Source organism: Zalophus californianus, chromosome 17 (genome assembly GCF_009762305.2).
Source record: "Zalophus californianus isolate mZalCal1 chromosome 17, mZalCal1.pri.v2, whole genome shotgun sequence".
In the NCBI taxonomy this organism is placed as follows: Eukaryota; Metazoa; Chordata; class Mammalia; order Carnivora; family Otariidae; genus Zalophus; species Zalophus californianus.
This window is the reverse complement of record NC_045611.1, coordinates 43,343,863-43,361,228: the sequence shown is the minus strand read 5'-3', so window position 1 is coordinate 43,361,228 and position 17,366 is coordinate 43,343,863. Positions and strand designations below refer to the sequence as shown.

Genomic DNA, 17,366 nt, shown 5'->3' with positions numbered 1-17,366 from the left:
TCCAGGGGGTGGGGCAGTCAGGGCCACAGACACGCGCCTCTAGCCAGCCACCTGGGAACACTTTCCCTGACATGGCATCACCCTGTTGACCTTGGAAAAAAAATTCCCCTTTTTGCCGCAGAAGTTGAACGGGTCGACGAGCAGGAGCGAGGTGACCTCCTATTCCCCACCCTTTCCCGATGTTCTCATCCCCAGGGAGGCTGGCCGTCCCTTACGCCCCCCTCCCCCCACCGGGGGTGCCCAGCATCATTCCTCTCGCTTCAGGCTCCCTTCACACAGGCCACAGATCCGGGCAGGAAACGTCCGTGCAGCCAGACGCACGGGTTTGCGTCGGCACAAGCCCCCCGAGTTCGTGTGGTTTTCTGAGTTATCGGAAAAGGTCTCTGGAATTCTTGCCCATTGAAGCCCACAGTGTTCGTAACTGCTAACCCCGGAGGCCTGCCTCTTCTATGCCGGATGTACGGACCCACATCCGTGCCACTTGTCCGAGCAGCTCCTGCCGGCCCTGTGCTGGGCTCTGCTCTGGATTCAGGGGCCCTTGGCTGCCTTCTTCGCCCCAATCCCTGGGGCCTGGCTGCTCAGGCCCTGCTCCCTTTTAGCACCGCACCCACCCCAAGACTTCTTTTCTTCATTTTATAGGAGCAACTGCAGGGAAAGATTGGGGCACTGCCCAAGCTCACCCAGAGGCAAGAGCTAGGGTTCCAGCCCGAGCAACCAGACTCTGGGGCCTGTGTTCGCACCACTGGGCTTTCCCGTCTCCCCACAAGCACAGGAGGCCGCAGGGGAGCGCACTGGACTGGGCCCGCACTGGCACCTGGAATCCGGCAGTGGTGGGAGCATTTAAACCGGACATCGGCTGACTCTACAAACCTGGGCCTTTTTTCTTGAGGGCCGGTTCTCCAGCAGGTCACTGGGTAGAGACACGAAGCAGGTGACCTGACCGTGGCGACCCCACTCCCACCTACTCTGGGCCATCTTTGGGTGCACACGGCCTGGGGAACCACAAACCCTGATTCCACAGACAGGCCTTTGGCCGTGTTTCCTCCCTGACTCTGGCGGACCACCCAGGCAGGGTCAGCTCCGGCCCAAGGGCCTGTGGACGATGCTGCCAAGGGATGAACACTCTTCCTGGCTGTGAGCTGCTGCCAAGGCCCACTCGAAACCACAAAAATGGGGGCTGTGGGGTCCGGGAAGTGCAGGCCGCTCCCTGCTGCACACACCTTTGCTCTAAGACGGCCTCACACTGAGGGGGAGAGGGACACGGGGCCATCAGAGGGCAGCCCAGTTGGGAGCATTTGGGATGGGACCGGGTGGAGAGCTCGGCCAGGTGAGCAGGCGGGCAGGCCCCAGTCCTGGGAGTTGCATGGGGCCGCCGGCCGCGCGCTCAGCCCCAGGGAGACACGGCGGCGGCCCCCAGCACTGCCAGGCAGCACTGCATCGCAGCTCAGGCCGGGTTTCGTCACCAGCCGGGGCAGGGGTCACAGTGCAGGCGCCAGGGCCACAGGGTGAGGCGACAGGCTGACGGGCCAAGCCCGGCTTCCTGGCTGTCTGCCCTTCCTGGGGGTGGGGGGCTCAAGGCCAGGCTCCACCATTGGCTGGTGCAGAGGGGAGGGCTTCAACCCTTAAGGGCAGGGTCAGGAGCCAGTGCTGTTTTTAGTAACAGATGACAGGAGAGACCCCAGCCTCTCTTCCGAAAACATGGGACACGTCCTTGACCCCAGCTCCCCACGCCCTCACACCACATAGGCACACCTGGAGCCTCAGAGGGGATATTCAGTCCTTAATCTCTCCGCCCATCCGACCGACCAACAGACCGGGGTCCGGGAGGTACAGGAAGGATGGCAGGGACTGGCACACAGCCACACACACCGCGGCCGAGGCACTGCCCTCGTGGAGCTCCCCACGGTCCCCGGGCCCCCTCCCCACCCCCGAGATGGACAGAGACACAAACAGACAAGGCGGGGCCACATGGGGCCAGTTTATTGCAGTTAAATACCTCTCTCTCTTCTCTATTTTTTTCGTCCACTTTTCCATAAAGAAAATTAAAACACACACACACACTCAAAGGGGAGCAGGGATCCAGAAACAAGAGGTGGGGTGGGACATGGCCTCCCTGCTTAGGTCCAGGCCCCGGGGATGGCCCCCCTAAAGGCTCCCCTCCTTCCCGAAAGCACCCTGTCTCAGTACCTCTAGAGACCAAGGAGGCAGCGGGATATGGCAGGGCCTCTGTGCTCCTCCCTCCTGCCTCCGGGCGAGACCACTAGAAGTGCCGGGGCTTCGTGGGGGCCGGGAGAAGGGGGACGGACAAAAGGGGGGGAGGATATCGCTTCCCAAGTTGAGGAGAGCGGCGGGCGCTTATCCACAGAAATGCATTATTTCTCCCCGTTTTGTTAAAAATCTACTATAAAAAAACGCAGCTGGGGGAGGGGCGTCTGTCCCTCTCTGTGCTAAGGGCTGGGGAAGGGGCAGCTGAGGCCGGAGGAGCCCCCGCCGCTCAGTGGGGTGGGCGTCACTGCCGCGCGCTCTCGCCCACCATCTCCAGGTTGTGCTGCTGCAGCTGGGCGCGAAGCACGGCGTTCTCGTTCTTCAGCTCCTCGATCTGGCACACACGACACGACAGGGGGACCCGACAGGGGACGAGGAGCCAGGGGCTGGCTGCCCGCACCTGCGCCGGCTCCCCCCGCCCCGGCCCCAGCCCGCCCCGCCCCTCACCTGCTGCCTCAGCAGCTCGTTGTCCATCTGCAGCCGCTCGGCCTCCTTGAAGGTCTCCTGCATGCGCTGGTTGGTCTGGCGCAGCTCCCGGATGTAGTCACAGGCCTTTGACAGGATCCCTCCTTTACTCTGGGGGGGGGGGTGGGCAAGAGTGCCAGTGAGCGCTGCCCGCCAGCTCGCCCAGGACGGTGCCCGCCCCCCGCCCCCCCCCCCCCCCGCCAGGCTGACTTTCTCGAAGGGGTGGCTGGGGGGCACTTACCGCTCCCGTCTTGCTGTTGTCTGCGTTACAATCTGGAATGATTTTTGAAAGCTGGACGATCCAGTTGTTGATCTTGTCCCTCCGCCTCCTCTCCACTGCAAGAGGAAGAGCCGTGTGGCCGCCGTGTGCACAGAGCCGCCCGCGCGGCGCGCCCACCCGCGAGGGCAGCGCCCAGATGTGGGCACCCGGCTTCCGCGCCCCGCTTCACGCTGCTTCTCAAGAGGAACAAGGTCTCGGCCTCAAGGGCCGCACGCACACACCTTTCGGGCAGAATCAGCAGCTGGGGATGGCGGGTTCATTTTGTTTACCTGCCTGGCGTATTTTTTAAAAAATCTGAGCCAACTTTTAAATTAGGAAATTTCACGTAATAATTGGCATCTTCTGAAAAATGGGGAGTTGTGGCTTGTGTTCTTGGGCGGCAAAAATGGGCCAGAGCCCCCTTTCCCCAGGACCCCGGCACCCCTGTCTAGTTCTCCACAGCTGCTGCCTCTGATTTTCCACAGTCCTCAGGCCTCCCCCCGGGGTTCGGGCTCCACAAATTTTTTAATTCAACTTTAAAATCACAGTCTGACCATGTCTCACCCCTGGTTAAAATCCTTCTCCAGAGCCCGGGCAGCGAGTCCCCAAGCTGCCAAGGCTGACGCTTGTGGCTCTCAGGGGCCTGGCCCCACCAGGCACGGGGGCGGTCACCCAAGGGCAACATGAACCCTACCTGGAAGGCCAGGGCTGGCAGGCTAATGGAAGACTTTGCTTGAAAACTCCAGATTTGTGATTTACTCCCGTAACACTCAGCAATCTCACCCAAACTCTGTCCGCTGACCTGAGTGGCGGCTATGCCATCCCCTGTGGCTTCTCATCGGGCTCATGCCATGGCCTAATGACAGCCGCTTGGGGTCTGCCTGCACGGGAGCCCAAGACCAGGGTTCAGGGCCTATGGAAGCAAATCTATGCCAGAATCTTCCTTACCTTCCAAGCACAGTACTAGGGATCGGTGTGGACACACACAAGAAAGCCCCGTCACCTTCCCCAACCGACACACGCCCTCATCCCTCCTGCCAGGACAGCTCATGGGCAGATGTAGGCAGCATTTGTGGAGAAGACGAAGCCTATAGGTGGGATTTGGAAAGTGGGGCAAAGGAGTATTTCCTCTGGGCTGGGCAGTGCTGATGGCGGTTGTCAGAAGGGGTCTGGGTGAGAGTGAAAACGGAAGGTGGGCCGGAATCACAGTCCTCACTCCTCATGGCCTCTGAGGCTGGCACCTCCCGTTGACCGTGTTGCTCTCACCAACAACATGCCTGGCCACCAATCGTCAAACCCACTGCTGGCTCCTGGCACTTGGCTCCGTCTGCTCACTGCCCACCGTCCTTCCCCACGTCCAGGTGCCCCCTGCTCTGGCCTGGGTTATGACACCCTCCTCCTGGGACTCTCCTCCTCCCTTGCTCTCCAGGACTGCACTTTACCCACCCGTCGCCCTGGGATGAGGGCGCACCAGGGTCTCATTACTGCCGGGGAGGGCTGCACCTCCCCACTGGGGATGGCCACGTCCTACCACCTGGAAACTCTGTGGCTAAAAACTGCAGTGGAACCAAGTCTAGTCCAGGCCTGGCAGCGCGGGCCACCCTGTCCTCCAGCAGTGCGCTCTATTCCCAAGATTTCAGCAGAGGAACTCAACAGCAGACAGCTTCTCCGCTTCCTGCTCTCCCCTCACGCAGTCTGGCATTCTCAAGCCCCGGCACCGGGCTGCAGCCAGATCTACCTCGGACTCCTCCCTTCCAGCCACCAGAGGGCAGGGATGGGGGCGCCGGGCACATCTTTTCCAGTTTGCGTTTACTTAAAACTTATTTATTGCTGGCCCGGGGCACCTGCGTGGCTCAGCCGGTTGAGCATCTGACTCTTGGTTTCGGATCAGGTCACGATCTAAGGGTCATGGGATTGAGCCCCAGGTCAAACTCTGTACTCAGCAGGGAGTCTGCCTGAGATTCTCTCCGTCTGCCCTGCCTCCTGCTCACTGGTGCTCTCGCTCTCAAATAAATAAATAAAATTTAAAAAAGCCCCAAAACCAAAAAGCCTTAGTGCCTGCCCTACTGTGTGCGGGGTGGGGGGGGGGGGCACCGTGCAAGCCCAGAGTCTGTGGAGGACTCATCTCTGCCCTGCTGGTGTGCGTGGCACCTCTGTGCGATGTGCGCAAACGGGGGACATGGACACCCGTAGAGGTGCTATGACTGAAGGTTGTACCAGGTGCCTGGGCAATGCCGGGGTGGGCCAATGATTTCGGCATGGTGCTGGGTGTGGTGGGCCTTCAGGCAAAGACTTGGAGAGGGAACATTTGGGCTGCTTTCTGAGGGGAGGGGCATCAGGCAGACAGGTGTGGAAAATGCTGAAATGGGGACATGGAAATACTCTGGGGGGGCAGGTGGTGGAGGGAAAGGCCAGGTTGTGAAGGTCTTGAATGCCTTGTTGATGCGCCCAGGCCCTTTCACCAAGCAGGTGGGGAGGTGGTGAAGCCTGTGGCTCAGGAAGACCATCCTGGCACATGTGAAAGGGAGGACGCCCGGTCAAGACCAAGGCCACGTCTACTCTGCAGCAGAGCTTCAGTTACACCCATACAACACTGAAAACAATCCAGAAGCAAAATCTGCCAGGACTGAAGGGAGAAACGGACAAACTCACAGACATGCTTGGAGACGTTAACGTTCCTCTCTCAGTAACCGATAGAAGACGTACACAAGAAAGTCAGGATAGAAAACCTGAAGAACATCAACCAACTTGAGCTAGCCGACCCCGAGGGAACTCTCCACACCGCAGCAGAGACACACATTCTAAGCGCACGTGGAACCTTCCACAAGACAGACCGTATTCAGGGCCATAAAATAAGCCTCAACAAATTTCAAAGAACTGACGTTATATACTTAACAGTATGTTTCTGATCAGAACAGAACTAAATTAAAAGTGAGTTAACAAAAATCCAAAAAACGCAAATGTTTGGAAATTAAGCAATGCACTTGTAAATAACCCATGGGTCAAAGAAGATATCATTAGGAAAACTGGAAAGTATTTTAAACTGAATGATAACAAAAACCAATATATCCAAATGGGATGCAGCTAAAGCAGCACTGGAATGAAATGTGCACCTAGAAAGGCTTGTGTTGGGAAAAAAGAAAGGTTTAAATCATCTTGAAAGGCCAGGAAACACCCCCAAACTAATTAAACCCAAAGTAAACAGATAGAATGAATTAGCAACATTAAGAGTAGAAACTAATGAAATAGAAAAAGCAATCTCATCCGGCATTTAAAAATCAAGATTTCTGGATTTCTGGCTCCTCAGAGGTTCCCGGTAACAGTGGGCCCAAATTCTGACCCGGCTGCAATGGGCTGGCCCCGCAGGCTTCAGTCCCCCGTGCAGCCTGGAGATGGGCTCCCGCAGTCCCAAGAAAAGGTGGGAAAGAGGGAAAAAGGAGAAAGAGAAGCTGATATGAGGTCTAATTCAGCACAGAATCTCAGGGTTCGCGGACGTGAGGGAAGAAGGGGCAGAGTCGAGGGTGGCCGTGGCTTTCGGTTCTGGCTTGGGTAATTCTAAGAGGGGTGCCTTTTGCCCTGTGGGAAAAGAAATGTTGCATGGGAGCCTTTGGGGAGGGGTAGCGGGGAGCCTGTTTTGGACAAGTCGAGTAAGGACATCCAGAAATGAAGATTCTGAAGGGACAGTTCAAACTATGGCTCTGGAGTTCAAGAGAGAATGGAATAGAAACAGCTTTGGAGGCAGCCAGGCTCCGGGGGGAGGGGGGAGCCCTGGGAGGACACTGAGGAGCGGTTCTCACCTTGTCCGAATCACATACGCTTTTCTGGAGCAATGATGAATACCTACAATTGGGGATAGGGTTTGGGGGATATTGAATATCCCTAAGCTGAAGGCTTCAACTCCCGAGGCCAACGGAAGACAGGCCAGACTTTAAGGAACACCAACAGTCAAAGCAGTTTCCAGCCTTGCCCAATGGGAAGAATCACGGGGCTAACTTGTTGAAGTTAAGTACAGGCTCCTGGGCCTCCCGCTGACCTACTCATTCTGAACCCTGAGAGGACAGCCCCGGAGATCGTGACTGTTAACAAGCTTCCCAAAGCTACTGGGAAGCTCTGCTCTGAGGAGTAGGCTGGGAAGGAAAAGCAGAGTGCAGGAAAACCGGAGCGCGTAGAGCAGAAAAGAACATTCCCGAAAGGGGACCAGGCAGGGTCAGATGCTTGGGAGCACAGACAGGAAAGGAAGCCAGTGGATCTGGCAATGAGGTCATCATGGGTGACCTCAGACGGACCTCCTTTGGTAGAGAAATGAGCCAGACTGGCAAAAGGGTACAGAGAGAGTGGGCAGAGCGTGGGTCAAAGACTGTGCAGGTTGGGAGACGGAGGGCAGGATGCACCGGAGCGTGAGGACGAGGCTATGAGAAAGACTGCTGACTGCTCTCCACAGGGTGAGCAAGAGCCGAGACTCTGCAGGTGAGAGGCGGAGAGTGCAGAGTACGGTGGAGGGGGGCTGGATGGTATCCCCGAGTCACGGGCTGCAGCCTTACCAGGTGGCGCACTGCACGGCTGGGGGCTCGTGCGTCTGCACCAGGGTAGTCGAGCTAACGCCATTTCACACACGACTAAACAGGTGCAGAGACGGAGAAGCAGCCCGATGTCACAGAGCCAGTAAGCAGCAGGGCCGGGACTGCCTGGGTAGCCTACTGGAGGCCCCTCAAACACACCACACCCCCAAACCAAGTTCAGCCTCTCCCCCTCCCTTCAAACCAACCTGACGCCACCAGGAAACCCTGATTCTCCAGCCTTGCAATCTTCTCCCCCAGGCGCTCCCCTGCTTCATGCCCTGTCCTGTCTCACGCCGACATTTGCAGTCACCCGCGATGTTCCCAGCCTCTGGTGTCCCATTTCCTCCATACAGAAGCCCTCTGCCGGCTTCCCCTCTGACTAGAATAAAAACCCCGGAGCAGGGATGCTGTTCTCACAAGGCCTCGTGTGCCCCAGCCAGCCCTCCCACAACGCCACCAACTTCCTCTTTCCTCCTCTGAATTCTGCTCTTCTTCAGACACACCAAGTCTGTTCTGGCTCCGGCCTGGGTGTTTGCACTTGCTCAGCCCCCTGCCTGGAACTCTTCTTTGGGGACCTGGCCGGCCCGTTCAGGCCTCTGCTCCAGCATCACCTCAGACAGGCCTACAGAGCACACCGCCGCCATGACTCCCTAGCCTCTCATGAAGCTTTCTCTCCTCCTCACATCACACCGCAGCTTTGTGTAATCTGTCTCTCCCACCAGAAGGGACACTGAGAGAGCCAAGACCTCGTCCGTCCTAGCAGCCCCTGGACCCGAGGGCCTAAAAGCCAGGCAGACGTGGGGTATGGATATACTAAAGCCTGAGCTCAGTGAGCCGCTCGGGTCACCGCTGCAAAGGCCCAAACCCAGCCGAACACCTTCAGAACTCTCAGGGCCTCACCCCGACATTCAACGCCTTCCTTAGTCCTCCCTGGTCCCCCACCCCCAAGCACGCCGCGTGGAACCTCTGCTTCGACCCCATCAGCACTGCCCGAAGCAACCTCGGCCCCCTCCAGCTTGAGCTCCCCTCCACCTGACAGGCCCTCCCAAAGGCCAGCTCTCCGGGGAAGACACCAGCCTCAACTCCGCCTCCTTGACACCGCAGACCAGGCTCCAGACCAGGCCCAGGGCGCACGCTGCCCAGCCTAGAATCCACCTTCAGGAAACATCTGCTGAGAGAGGACGGTCTAGGTGTAAACGCCCCCCTGGACTTGCATGCTACCATGACCAGGGCGGTGGGGGGGGTGGGGGGGATGCGGTGGAGGACTAAGGGACAGCATTAAGGGCCAAGATGACCTCAGGGTGGAATCTGTTGTTTAACGCAAGGGCACGACGCTCGACCTTGGCCAGCCAGGGGCACAGCTTCAGGGAGTTTCAATCTCAGATGCGTTCCCCAGCAGACCAGGGCTGCTTCTAGAAGTGAGGTGGGCGGGGGAATGGGGGAAATGAGAGCCAAGAGTGCTAACAGTTGCCACATGGAAAGCAGTCCTAGGGAAACCCAATCAAACCGATTTTTCAAGAGAAGCAGGATAGCCCTATGCGAAAGTGAAATTTGCCATTTCAGATGTTGACCATGAACTCAAGATCACCAGCCAGCATGACAACACACCTTCCAGTTCACAGCTCCTGCCTATCTGCTCCTGACAGCGGACTTCTACCTGTTTTTACTTTTCCAGCGTTCGCCAGACACCTCTTGTGCACTCATGGTGAGCCAGTGGGCCGCGACACCAAGCACCAGGCCTGGCGGTGCCCGTGGGGCCCAGAAACTCCAGCCGGACCTTACCTTCATTGTGTTGGGCCCTCCTTCTTTCATCCCGTGGTGTTCTGGTTCCGTCAATTTTCCTAGAAGACGAAAAAGACGGGCACGTGTTCTCTCGGGTCCCACTTGTCTATAAACGCCTATTAAGGAATCAGACTTAGAAGTTACCTCTGCAAAATAAACTCCCGCGCAAAAAGAGAAAACACACTAATTCCCTCGCTTATACCCAAAAAGCAGCAACAGACCAAAAAAATACACTGACTGCCTGCTGTGTGCTCAACTGTCTGGCTCCCATTCCAGAAAAACTTCCCTTGCCTTCGGCCCCCTCACACCAGCCCCTCCCCGGGTCCCCTGCTCCCGGGACCAGGTCTCCCACACGTACGGGGAGTAGGGGTGCGTCCGGGGTGCAATCGTCCTCTGTGTTCCTGTCTGAAGCACATCTTGTGGTGTCATCATGACATAGAACTGGCCTGCAGCAAAAGCGGGGGTTAGTGGAAAAACTGGGGGGGGGGGAAGGGGACGATCAGAACCGGTTGGGGGGGGCTTCCCTCCCTGCTAGGCCTGCTGCCTCCCCTGCCTTCCGCCCTGGCCCCTTCCTCCCTTTACCTCCGGCCTGCAAGCTCTGGTCTGTGGTCTGTACGGACACGGCCGTGGTATCTCCCACACTGGATGCTGGGAAATAGGCAAACCGTGCCTCCCCACTGACAGCCTCAGCTGCCGGGCTGCCGCCATTGCTGAAGGGATTTTGGATTACGGCCTGGGAAGTAGGACACAGAGGCCACCCTTAGCCACCTCGGCTCGCCAACCCATCCCCTTCTCGCCGGGAAACCGTTCGCCGCCCTCTGGAGGACGGGAAACCCCTGCGTGTGTGCCGCTCTGCCCTGTCTCCTAGCCCGAGGACTCAGCAGATGCCCAGCAATCACCTGATGAGCTGATCCACTTTCACCTCTGAGAGCCTTTCCTGCTACCATCATCCCCATTTGACAGAAAGAAAGAAAGAAAAGCTCTTGACCCAGGTTTTACCGCGCAGAACAGGGATCTGACCCACACCGCCCGATGGTCTGAAGGCAGCATCGGTTTCCCACCGGCCCCACCCCCTGGGGATTCCCAAGAGCAGCGTCAGAGTCCCCTCTCCATCCCCCCCCCCCAGGGGTGGTGGGCACCTACCAGTGGGAAGGGCGCTGCGGGACCTGGGGGCACAGAGGCAGCAGTGGGGCCAGGACGCTGGGCTGCCCCGTCCACACCCACCTGGGTCACAGCCTGCTGCCCCCCCGCGAAAGCGGCCGTAGACACAACGCTGACGGCGCCAGCCGCGTCGCCCTGGCCATCCAGCTGACCATCAGTCACCTGGACTACGCGGTACGTCACCTGCAGGGGGCGGCAGAGCAGCGAGATCGGCTCTGGGGTCCCGGCCGGGACCAGGTCTGAGCCCCTCCCAGCCCGCCCGCTCGACCCTCGGCTCAACCCTCCACTTGCCCGCGGGCTCCCGGCCCGCAGCTTCACCTGTCCTCCATTATTCTCTGTGCGGAACTGGTACTGGATGTTGTGGTCGCCAAACGCCGCCTGCTGGACGCTGGCGATGGCCACCGCCGTCTGCTCCTCCGCCCCAGGGCCGTCCCCGCCTGCGGTCGGAGGAGGGGGGGCGGTGGGAATGGTCAGTGGTCACGCGGCCAAGGCGCCCCCAGTCCCCTCCCCGGGCGCAGGCCGCGGCCCCGGTAAGCCCCGCGAGCACTCACCTTCCTGCAGCTCGACGCCCTCCTCTGCCTCGGGTCCCTTGTCGTGACTGCGGAGAGGACGGGAAGAGGGGGGTCAGGGCCGCCCGCGCCCCCGCCCCTTTGCCCAGGTGCACGGCCCCCGTCCCGCCCGGCCCAGTCTGGAGCTGGGGCACCGCGAGGACCCGGGGCCGAGGGTATTAGCGCGGGTCCCCCCTCCCTCGCAGCCTCCATTTTGAGCCGGGCCCAGCGGCCGCTCGGGATCATGGCGGCCCCGCCGCCCGGCCGCCAGGCCGAAGGGCCGGGGCCAGGGCGCGCGGGGGCACGGGCCGGTCGGGTACTCTTACCTGGCAGCGGCAGCAGCGGTGGCCGAGGCAGCGGGATCCAGACCCGGGTCCAGCATGTCCATGGGGGGGGTGGGGGCGGGGGGGGCGCGGGGCCCGGGGGGGGGGAGGGGAGGGGAGGGGAGGGAGGGGAGGGGGCGGGCGGCCGGGGGGGCCCCGAGCCCGGCGCTCACGCCGCGCGGCAGGAGGGGACGGAGGAGACACGGGAGCCGCTCGCGCTGATCACGGGGACAAACAGTGGGGTCATGTGAGGAGGAGATGCCGCCGCCGCCGCCGCCGCCGCTGCTGCTCCTGCAGCCGCCGCCGCCGCCTCCGCCCGCCCGCCCGCCGGCTCCCGGCGGCTCTCGGCTCCGGGACGCAGCGCGGCCGCCCCCCACCCGCTGCACGCGGCCCTCGGGCCTCCTTCCCTGAGCAGCGGCCGCCGCCGCCGCGACTTTTTTTTTAACCCGGCCCGCCCTGGGTGGCTGCCGCCTCTCCCCTGGATCGCCGGCTCGCGCGTCCGCCGCCCGGCCTGGCCCAGTTCGGCGGCGGATCACTGCTGCAGCCGCCGCTGCTTTCTATTTTTTCCCCCTTTTTTTTTCCTCCTTTACTTGAGCTGCGCGCGCGCGGCGGCGGCGGCGGCGGCGGCGGCGGCGGCGGCAGCGGCGCGAGCCCGGGGCCGACGCGCGCGGGGGGAGGGCAGCCCCCGGGGAGCGCGCGCGCTGTGTGTCTCCGATGGCGGGCGGGCGCGCGCGAGGCCGGGTCTCGGCGGGGCGCGAGGTCGCCGTTGTCGCCTCGGCGGCCGCCTGGCACTCGCCGGCAGGCCGCCCGAGTGGAACGCGGCCCCGGATAGAACGCCGGGGAACCCGGAGGAGGGACTCTGGTCGCCGGGGACGAGGCAGGCCGCGGGGTTTGGAAACAGTAAAGTAGGTCGGAGTTGGGGAGGTGAACGGGGTTGAAGGGGAGAGGAGCGCGCACGCGCGCTCCCGGCGGCTGGTCGGAGGTGCGCGAAGGCGGAGGTCCGGGGCGCATGCGCACGACTGGGCGGGGCCGGGGCGCGCACGCAGGGCCGGGCGGAGTCAGCGTGGGGCACGTACTCCTGGCCCGGGGAGGAAGGCAGAGCCGGTGCTTTCTTCCTGGCCCAGGATGCGAGTCCTGGGAGAAAGCTGGACGCGCGGTCTTTTGCAGACTCGCAGGCACGCACACACAGACACAGCAGCTGCCCGGGCTACCCACCTCACGCAGCAAAAGAAACGCCTCCCTCAAGACATAGGCCTTGTGATCGTTTTATTAGACTTAGGAGGGCAAGATCATCAATAAGTCCCTCAAATTAAAAAAAAAAAAAAAGTACAAAAGGTACATAGAAAAAGTGAGATCAGACGATTAAACTTTCCCGACTCAGGGCCAAGTTCTGCAAGGGAGAAAGAAAAAGGGTGTGAGCTGGGGAAGAGTGGAGGAGAGGGTCCAGGAAGGGTCTTAAAGCCCGGAAGGATTGTTCACTCACCTTCTTAAGCCTCCGCTCGCGTGAGGCCTGGGAGTCCGTCTCAGAGTAAGGGGGAGGCGCTGGAGGATAGTAGGCCTCCTCCTCATCTTCCTCTCTGTAAGGTCTCCTTCTCTCAGTTGGCCCCTTTTTCCTCAAGGCCTCTTCCAGTAGCCGCCCATCATATTGGGGGTCCTCAGACCTGGAGCCATCCTCCCGAGGGTCCCGGGAGCGGTGGTGGCGGGACCTAGGGTCAGCATGAGGGCGGTCTCTAGATCTGATGTCATCGTAGTGGGAATCCCGGGAGTGTGGAAATTCCCTTGGGTCATCTTGATCATAGAGGTCATCTCGGCTTCGGCTTCTGGGCGGTCTATAGGCTTGACCTCTCCTCCCCCTACTTGGGGGAGACCTCCTCCCAGATTCGGCGGAGCTCGGCCGGGTGAGGTCATCCAGAGCATCCACAGATCGGGCACGGGGCCGCCCGGCCCCCCAGCCACTCCCTGGCCGCTCTACCGGGGGCTCTTGCTCCCACCGTCTGGGACTTCGAGGGGAGTGGCGACCCCATTCCTCATCCCGGATTGGGGTAAGGGCAGGACCTCGGGAAGGCCGGGATCTCAAGTCGTTCTCGTGGAGGGAGGTAACTTCACTCATGGCTGTAGAGAAGGGGCGTGTCACTGACTGCTGGGAGGTCCGGAACTCCAGGGCCCAGCAGAGTCACCCACTTGGCTCATACACTTTCTAGGGGGCCCTAGACTTCTCACTGCAGCCATGGTAGGGAAGGCGGTACTATGTCCGGGATTTGCAGCAAGCATACCTGGGGCTTCTCCCTCCCCACTCAGGCACCCCTCAAACTGCAAGGATCCCACTCACCCCGCTCTACGCGGCCATTGGGGGCACCAGGTCGAGAAGGGTCAAAGTTGGCCAGCTCTTTCTCCATGTAGTATAGGACCCGCATGGAGTCATCCTGCTGGCTGGCCTGAATCCTGTAGCCACTTCGGACTTCTAAGGACAGGAAATGGAGGCGATCAGTTTAGGAGAACAGACGCTGACCCCACCCCCTCCCGTAAAGACACGTCCAACCTTGTAACAATTGGTTCTCACCAGAGGTCACACTGCTGTCTGTGTCACGAAGCAGGGGTACCTGGGAGCTGTGGCCGCCGACTGAGGGAGATGCGACTGTCAGTGGCCGCCCACCTGGAACAAAGCCCTCCAGGCCCAGCCTCCAGTCCCCTTTCTTCCAGCCCCAGACCCCTTAGTGCCCAAATGCCCAGCCTACCCCTGCCCCAGCTGGTCCCAGCTCCCCCAGGCCTCACCTGAGCTATTCCTGTCGAAGTCTCCAGGGTACCCATTGTAGATGGGGCCCATGGGAATCATGGCTGGTGGGGGCGGGGTCTTGGCAGGGGAGAGGTGAGCATAGGTGCTGGGGGCGTAGATGCTTGGGACGCCTGAGGTGGCTGCTTTGCCTGCAGCATACACTGGGGAGGACACACAGTATGAGAAGGCAGCCAGGAGCCAGGCTGTCCTTCAGGCTTGGAGGGTCTGGAGGGACATGTGCCTGGACCTTCTTCCCAACCCCCGAGCTGTGGGGCTTCCCTAGGTACTTGGATTGGTTTCTGCAGGGTTCCTGAGACTCGGGCCATCAGCTTCATTGAATCCACACCTCCTTTGTGTTTCCTCACACAGGTTTTTGGGGAGGGGGTGCACACTGGCAGCCCACAGCCCCCATCTGGCTAGCCAATGCATTTGTTTGACTATATGATGGTTTGCCCACATTTGATGGGGTTTTACTGAAAATCCCAGCTCTCTAGCTGCCTCATCAGGAGATGAGGCCACCCTGGGCCTGGGTTCTTACAGAGCAACAGGGGGCAAAGATGCCCCTTTAGATAAGGCCCATGTGCCAGACCCTCTAGCAGGATTCAAGTGTTCCCCTTTGGCCGCTGAGCCACCATGGTGGGGGTGGGGAATCCCATGCCCACTCCCCTCTCATGGCTGCTGGGTTCTGCAGGCCCAGATGCAATGAGAATCATGCTGAGGCAAATGCGTGGGAGCCTCAGCGTTCACTTGCCTCGGCCAAGCAGCCAAGTAACTCCTCAAAGTACCTCTAGTGTTTCCAACCCCAGGGCCACACCCACCCCCAGCCAGCCCCCGCCTGGTGCTAGGCTTGACAGCTCAAGGGCAAATCCTCCCTGCTGCCTTCCTCCCCAAGCAAGAGGCAGGGTTCAGATGGCTTGCTCAAAGTCACTGGGCCTGACTGAGCAAGTCGCTTCCTCCCTGGGATTGTGACAGGGAAATGGGAGGCTCAGCAAGCTCCCTCCTCTGCTTCAGTTTGGAAGCAGGAGACTCAGCGCTCAGCAGCCCCAGGAGAGGCCCCTCAGTAGCTCGGGGGAGCGGGCATTTTATAACTCGCTGTGGGAGTTGCTGTTCCCAGCCGCCTCGGCAGGGTTGTGGCCCTGGCAAAAGTAACAAGTGGCAGCCCACGGCAGTGAGTTAATGGATCCTGTTTGAGGTATCAGCATCTCGGGATGGGAGGAGCATGGCCTCGGGACAGACACTGGCCTTCCTGGCCCCAGCCTTAATCAATGGGGTAGTAACTGCAAACTTGGTTGCAGCCCCCTGGGGGGGGGGGGTTCCCCCACACCTGTGATTGGGACTAACACCCACTGCCTGAGGCTGAGGCCCTCGGCTAGAAAGGACAAGAGACACAGGATGGCCAGCATCAGCCCCCAGAGAGCAGTGGATTTGTCTCAGGGCAGCAATACTTTGAGGGTCCAGGTTGTCCACTGGTGAGTTCAAGGATCAGGAAGTCAGCCAGTAAGGATTGAGCAGCGGCCCTGTGCTGGGTGCTCACACCCACTCTTCCCTTAATGCTCGCAACACCTCATGGGAACCTTATAAAGAAGGAAACCAGATCAGAGAGTGAGCGCTGCTTGTCCGAGGTCACAGTGGCCGTGGCACAGCTCCAATGTGCTTCCTGGCCCTCGGTCATTACCAGTGTTGACAGCAACATGGCCAACAGCTAGTGGGCAAGGAGCATTTTATGTAGGCTGAGCCCTGCACTAAGTGCCGGACACACAAGGGGAAGTCACTCCTTAGGCCTCCGAGCAGGTAACACATCCAGCCAGGCCTCCAACCTCCACCTGCCTAAGCCAACAAGGACTGCCCGTGATTTCACCGTGAAAGCCTCTTGGACTGAGCAGAGGTGCGGCCATCCCCTGGCACTCTGGAAGGAACTGGCAACAATGCCATCCCTGAGGAGGGGAAATGGGGCGGTGGCAAGAGGGAGACCCCGCCTTCTCCTTTGCTTCCCCTTCCCGGTTTTGTTTGCTCTTTCCCCCTTCATCTCTGGCCCCACTCCCCCCCCAGCTCCCCAGGTACCTACTTGGATGTGCTAGATGTCCTTAAACATAGTATCTGCGTGAAACCCAGTGTGCTAGTGTGGATGTGGGTTTTTTTAATTGTGTAAATTATATTAGTGCTGTAAACCTTGTTTGGTTTCTTACCTTTTTCATTTAAGATTTTATTTTTAAAGGGAGCTTTACTGGGGCACTTGGGTGGCTCAGTCGGTTAAGCACCTGCCTTCGGCTCAGGTCATGATCTCAGGGTCCTGGGTTGCGGTCCCCCTGGCCTCAGGTCTCCTGCTGAGCAGGGAGTCTGCTGCTCCTTCTCCCTCTGCCCATCCCGCCCCCACCCCCACCCCCCGTTTTCTTTCTTTCTCCCTCGCTCTCAAATAAATAAAATCTTTGAAAAAAAAAAAGGAAGCTGTACTTCCCAGTGAATGATGTTTTGTACTATCTGACTTTTTTTTTTACCATGCGCATAAATGATGCTTTCAAAACAACTCTAAGTGAAAGTTTAAAATGAATGCAAAGTTGGAAGTGTACGTAACCGGCCATCTCAAACAGCAGAACCTCCTTGGCCCACCTTCTCCCAGACTGCTCACCTCCCACCCTCCAGGCCACGGTGCTGTCCTGGGAAGCCAGCGGACGGCCACCTCCCACCCCGCGAGCCAGGAGGGAGGTGTGCAGGGGTGGGCACGTGAGGGGCACTTACGCGCCTCCGGGCAACAGCACCTGTCCGGGCAGCAGGGGCACCGGACATAACAGCAGCAGGTGTGCGGACAGCACTGACACCAGCAGATGCCCAGGAGGAGGAAGACAAGGAAGGCAGCCAAGCAGACCATGACCACGAACAGCCAGTCTGCAGAGAGAGGAGAACAGGCCGTGAGCAGGAGGCCCGGGCGGGGGGGGGGACACGGGGACACGGGGATACAGGAACACAGGCACAGTGGGGGCGATGCAGAGTCAGGGGGAGGGCGAGGCTATTCGTGAAGCTTCCTGGGGAAGCTGCGACCCCTGCTGCATTCTCCAGCCACACACAGGGGCCCCAGCAGCAGAGGGGCGCCCATCCTCTACCACCCCGGGCCAGCCCCGAATTCCCCAGGGAACTTGCACTGGGCTCCTCTGGCAAGGCAGAAAACCAGAGGTGACCTGGCCGGAGCAAGAACAGGACATAGCTGCAGAGGAGGGACAGAGAGCCAGCTGCCCG

At 60.0% G+C, this 17,366-nt stretch overlaps 2 protein-coding genes across 7 annotated transcripts in view; both read right to left on the bottom strand.

Moving 5' to 3' along the window:
• Positions 1-1,952: 1,952 nt before the first annotated feature.
• USF2 (upstream transcription factor 2, c-fos interacting) lies at positions 1,953-11,427 on the bottom strand. The gene is made up of 10 exons (XM_027617896.1): positions 11,366-11,427; positions 11,043-11,089; positions 10,810-10,928; positions 10,474-10,674; positions 9,913-10,063; positions 9,689-9,776; positions 9,331-9,389; positions 2,972-3,066; positions 2,713-2,841; positions 1,953-2,599 (listed from the first exon to the last, which is right to left on the bottom strand). Exons 1-10 carry the CDS (start codon positions 11,425-11,427, stop codon positions 2,510-2,512), a joined length of 1,041 nt encoding a protein of 346 aa, XP_027473697.1. The 3' UTR covers positions 1,953-2,509.
• Positions 11,428-12,611: 1,184 nt separating this feature from the next.
• Positions 12,612-17,366, bottom strand: part of LSR (lipolysis stimulated lipoprotein receptor) — a 37,847-nt gene continuing 33,092 nt past the window's right edge. For 4 of the 6 annotated variants that reach the window (XM_035725013.1, XM_035725014.1, XM_027617774.2 and 1 more), the window contains 6 exons: positions 16,872-17,018; positions 14,135-14,296; positions 13,923-13,982; positions 13,692-13,823; positions 12,846-13,474; positions 12,612-12,752 (listed from right to left, as the gene is read on the bottom strand). In XM_035725013.1, coding sequence (XP_035580906.1) covers positions 12,717-12,752; positions 12,846-13,474; positions 13,692-13,823; positions 13,923-13,982; positions 14,135-14,296; positions 16,872-17,018 — 1,166 coding nt within the window. In that variant the 3' untranslated portion in view covers positions 12,612-12,716. Of the gene's footprint in view, positions 13,475-13,691; positions 13,824-13,922; positions 13,983-14,134; positions 14,297-16,871; positions 17,019-17,366 lie in introns of all 6 variants that reach the window. The other 2 variants (XM_027617773.2, XM_027617776.2) reach the window with 2 other exon arrangements.

Coding starts and splice junctions, on each gene's coding strand:
- USF2 (XM_027617896.1), bottom strand. CDS start 11,427: ATGGACATGCTGGACCCGGGTCTGGATCCCGCTGCCTCGGCCACCGCT. Junction 10,675..10,809: donor CAGAGAATAATGGAGGACAG/GTGAAGCTGCGG, acceptor CGCCCCCTGCAG/GTGACGTACCGCGTAGTCCA. Junction 2,600..2,712: donor ACGAGCTGCTGAGGCAGCAG/GTGAGGGGCGGG, acceptor CGTGTGTGCCAG/ATCGAGGAGCTGAAGAACGA.